The 5093-nt window shown below is 50.3% G+C and overlaps 1 protein-coding gene across 1 annotated transcript in view; it reads right to left on the bottom strand.

Moving 5' to 3' along the window:
- Positions 1 to 4827, bottom strand: part of ZNF821 (zinc finger protein 821) — a 10652-nt gene extending 5825 nt beyond the window's left edge. The window contains 1 exon segment of the mRNA XM_009878740.1: positions 4788 to 4827. Coding sequence (XP_009877042.1) covers positions 4788 to 4827 — 40 coding nt within the window.
- Positions 4828 to 5093: the final 266 nt, after the last annotated feature.

Below are 5093 nucleotides of genomic sequence, written 5' to 3'. Positions count from 1 at the left end.
GCGGCTGACATCTCTGTGGGGCAGGAGCCTAACGGCAGGAAGGTTCCCGCTCAGGCATACAGGCTATGCAGACGGTCTGCAGGATTTTGTAAGCTGTGATCTTTATATGAGGCGACTGAGGAGGGAACTTCTCCTGTCCGTAACACTTGCATCAGTCACAACAACTAAGACAGCGACCACGTCTGCCAGCGGCCTTTCCGTACAACGTTCCCAGACTACGTCAGCACCAATCCAGCGCAGTGCAGAGAACTACCCGCTTACAGCCAGAAATGCAAACGTTAACCAAACCAGAGCTGTTAGCAGGCGACGTCTTCTGCATTCTCCTCTAGCCTGTATCTAAGAAGGCATCATGGGACTGGGAAAGACTAAAAAATGCTATCTTTAGCTTATACAGAATTTCTTACATATTAAACTAATATTGTCTCCAAAAGAACTTCAGGAAAAGTGTCTCCCTCACCTACTGATGGACTAGGGCTTACTTTGATGAAGCTTTAGGGCTTTTAATGTTTTATAGGTACAGAGTTACACTTTTATTGTTTCTGCTCACATATGCTCGCGTAGACACATCCCCACCTCCATCCCGCTCTGGAAACGTTCCAGTTCCTTTGGGAAGGGAGTAAGACAGGCACCAGCTTAAGGATCGCTGCTATTGGTGAAGGATGTCATGCTCAGTAGTGAATTCACAGACTCTTCTCCGTAAGTTTCTTTATTAAATACAAAAAGGGCTGCAGGCTGACCACAACACCAGAACAAGTCACTGTATTCATTTTACAAACAGAGACACAGGACAGTGAAAGACCACACCAATGCCTCTGCTTTGCATTCCGCTTCTCCTCTCCACAATCTTGTAGGTGAGTGGGGCACCAGGTGAGCAGCGGTGGAGGTGGGGGGCAGCCCTGCAGTACCGGGCAACGGGGGCAGGTAGGACTGCTAGCATCTGGTGGTGGATCAACTCGGTAGCCAGAACTTACTTATTTTTTCCTGAGCCCTTCCCTTCTTGAACTGTACAAATGCAGGATAACTCTGAGGTGTTCTGGAAAATAAACACACGAGACAACAGCCCCCACCCCAAAATCCACAAAACAAAAGAAACTGCATCATTGCCCTGTCTTCCTTCCTAAACAGAAAAGTCCCTCAGAGATGAGCCACTTTGTTCCCTCCTTGTACATCAATTTTAAGTCCCTGTTCAGGTAGGTCTTCTCTGTGTTCCTTTCCTGGACCTGCAATCAGCAAGTCTTCCCACCACTGTGGATCTACTCCACCTGCCTCATGGCTATTCTGGGTTGTCCACACTGCTGTAGTGGTTACTGAAATGAAAAACAACATAATTGAAAGGGTTAACGATGGCAGCCCGCAGAGCCCTTTAAGAACCAAGGATTTTGATGCAAGAACATTTCCGCTAGGTTTTGAATGCTGGCTGCTACTTCTCAGAAGACACTTTCTCTTCCAACTGGGAGTGTTACGGACAGCAGAACTCACGGAACACTGAAGAGGACAGCATATGGTGTGTGTCAGAGAGAAGGAAATAGAGGGTTAATGGGGTACTGGGACCATGACAAATAGAGCTAGGAAGTGGGAATTAATTTGACTGACAAAAGCTGTTCTCAAGAGTTCTAAAATAAGCATCACTTGCAAAGGGTACAAGCAATAGGAAGAAAGGCAGCTCATGGGACAGCAAGGAGAGAAAATAAAAGTGCGCGCTAAGACCTGCAGCAGATTTTTGGCAAGCACAAGAACGGTGAGCGGCCCACAACTGATGGAGTGACAGAGCAGCAACGGATGGGCTTGAACGCAAGATCAGATGAATTGCTTAGAGAGATTTTATACTTTAGACTCTGGGAGAAAATAAAGACCAAATAGAACCAATTAAGATATCTCCACAGGAATGATGTAACTGTTTGTATTTTCCAATTTTATGTGGAACGGGCAACGCAGAAAGTATATTCCAGTATTACAGTTTTATTTGTTTCCACTTTCTCAGGTGTGTTTTTCATGCGCCATGTAGCAAAACAAAATTCAGTTATTAAAAGCCAACTATGTGCTGCAGCCCTGCCAAGTGGGAGATGACTACAATTAAACCTGTAGAAAGACTGGCCATCATGCACAATGAGATTTTCACCGTTTCTGTATTATTTTGAATTCCTTACACGTCAACTTCCATTTAAGACTCTGTTGACTTGCAACCACGCAACTTCCCAACTGGTCGCTCTGCCTGCCAAGCAAAGCGATTCTGTGCTAAGCGAGGGCAGCAAACCATGTTGTGATGCGAGCGAGGTTAAATGGGGGCCATGCCGAGCCTGGGAAGTAGCCCTGGGAAGAGGTGGCACCAAGCAAGCCAAGGAGAGGAGGTGGGCAGCTGTCGCTTGCCCCAGCGAATCCAAGAAAGAAGATAACATAGAGTGGCCATGCAAGGAAGAAGTAGGCCCCGTCGTCCCACAAATCTGTCCGGTCAGATATTCACAGCGGTATTTACGCAAATCCAGAAAGCGCTTCCCCAGCCCCGCAGCCTGTGAAATCAGACCCCAGCTGCAGACAACTGCGTAAAAAGCTGCATACCTGCTGTCCCTTTTATTCCTCTCCTCCCAACCACTCCAGTCCCTGTGAAGATGTCTCAGTAACGTGTCTGCTATGTCTCAGCCTGACTCCTCATTCTGCTGGCTCACTCAGTTCTTGGAGCTGCTGCTCTCTCCGATTATCCTCGTCAGTGCACTGCATGGCATTTCTGGGCCCTCCAGACACACAGCACGCTAGGTAGACAGAGAAGTCCCAAGAATTTGGTGGTGTTCATCATAACACAGACAAGATTTTTCCATCCCAAGGTGGAGACATCACCATTGACACGTTTCTTCTATCTTTCAGTTCCTTGATTTTCTCGTGGTCCTACTGGCTGCTCCTGGAGATGCCTGTTGAACAGCTGCTCTGTAGCAACGTGCTGCATGTAAAGGAGGTGAACAGGTCCTACAACTCCTCTCTGTGCCACACCAGGTGCCATAACATCAACCTCATGCCCGCCAGTAGCACGTTTGTCAGGCAGATTCCCCCCAGACCCAGACTGGAGATACGATCACTTGTTTTGCAGATAAAGAAGCAATGCTCAGTGCGAAAACAATGCACAGCTGAACTCCAGAGTACGTATAGTTCTGTATATAACAGTACCAGCTTCTCAAGAACATAACCCTTACACAGTGGAATGCAGAAAACAGCCCACCTAAACACCACTGCGGCTGTTGTGCCCCTTGGTTTCCACACGTGAGAGGCCAGGACTCTACGCCAGGGGAGCCAGCGGCAGCCCATGCCTTATCAAAGTCTGACCTAAACCGCAGCAGCTCTATCTGGGCACCCTCAGGAGCAAAAGCCTGTGGTCACAAGATGTGTTTCCGGCATCATTGGACAAAACACGAGACATATCAAACTTTTCTAAGGAAGGCAAATTCAAAGACATTAAGGTACCATCAGGCAAATCAAAGTTACGCTCTGCTCGCTGCTGAGCCCAGCACCCAGAAGCAGGGAGCGGAGAGCACACGTCAGTGCAGATGCCAAAAGCCACGCCTCAAGACTCTGACACTGGCCACCAAGGACGGCTTTGCCAGCTCCCCCGTGCCCCCAGCTCTAGCATCCAACAGAGCCTCCAGGAACTCAGCAGCAGTGATTCTCCCCAGAACGCTCACCGAGCGTGCGAAGCGTTAGGCTGTATCACAGCGTGCTCTCTCCCAGGACAGACAACGGCATGCACGGGTTCCTGTTGCCCTCCCCCTTCAAAAGAGCAACACACAGACATGCAAGGCAGCAGCTTCGGCCAAGTGAGGCAGGGTTAGGGCTGCAGCATCCAGCTCTCTGTCCCACACCCGACAGCTACTACAGCTTAGCAATACCTCGGGCCCTCTCATCAGCCTTGCTTTCTTAAGTCTGCAGGAGTGGAAATTCATTTTCCTCATTCCAGCCCAAATTCCAAACGTGTCTCCAGCAAAGCCAGATGCGAACAAGGACAAAGCTTCAGTCCACCCAACTTCCCTCTGCTGCAATCAGTCAAACAAAAGCCAAACACCCACATGTGTCTCCCAGCTCCACTGACACCTTGCCGCAGCCTCCCGATGAGAAGTGCTGATGTACAGCATCTTCAGCCCTTCTGCTTTCAAATGAATGTCAGGGGTTTGGCAACGCTGGAGAAAGAGAGCTCTGTCCTATCAGCCCAGCTCAGGAACGACCTGACAGACAGCACCAGTCTGTCCAGCTGTTTACTCAGCCACTGCCCATTCCCTGCAAGGGAGGAACAAGCATCTTTATTTACATTTATTTACATTCTGGTAGGAAATTCAGCTACACTGGGCTGAAGCAGCATGTCCAAGGCCAGTCAGCTGAGTCTGTGGCAGGGCAAGGATCAGATCCCAGCACCTCCTGGCTTTCAGCCATATGCTCAAACCACCTTGCCTAGAGCTCCCCTTGCTGCCCAGGTCAGGCCAGACCCTGAAGTCACGTTTCTCAGTGTACTTACTTGCACTTGCGACGGTGCGAATGCGAAGCACAGCGACAGGCCCTGCACGTACACACCCACCTTTACAGCATTAGGCATTTGTTCAAGCCTGTCCGTGCCCTACCGTGCCAGGACACAGCCAGCTCACCTGACGCACAGAGCTCAGTTTCTCTTCTTACAATCCCTAAGACAAAACATGGGTAACCACCATTCCCCCACAAACTGCACCTTTCCCTCACCTCCCTCCTCTCCATCTCACTCCACAACAATCCAGCCAGGGCAAGGATCCCACGGTCCCGGGTAACATAATACTTACAGTGAACTTTGTTAGGAGTGGTCTGTTTCCGACGGGACATGTTTCCCTGACCTGGGAGCGCAGCGACGGTTCCCTCAGCGGAAGGCTCGCCTGAGAAGAGAAGAGCCTGTCACACATACCGCCTGCACCTTCTGAGCCCCCAGCTGAAGGCGGCTGGCTGCTCCCTCCCTGCTTGCCTGCGAGCCTTGTCCTGCATCTCCACAGTTACGCTCCAAGGCAGAACCCAGCATGAGCCACCAGCTCCTCACAAACCACCGCAGACGGGCAGTCCCATCCAGCGCAGCCCTAAGCAATCCCGCACCCGGC

Source organism: Apaloderma vittatum, unplaced genomic scaffold (genome assembly GCF_000703405.1).
Source record: "Apaloderma vittatum isolate BGI_N311 unplaced genomic scaffold, ASM70340v1 scaffold29630, whole genome shotgun sequence".
NCBI classification, from domain to species: Eukaryota; Metazoa; Chordata; class Aves; order Trogoniformes; family Trogonidae; genus Apaloderma; species Apaloderma vittatum.
This window is presented reverse-complemented; position numbering and strand designations above follow the sequence as displayed.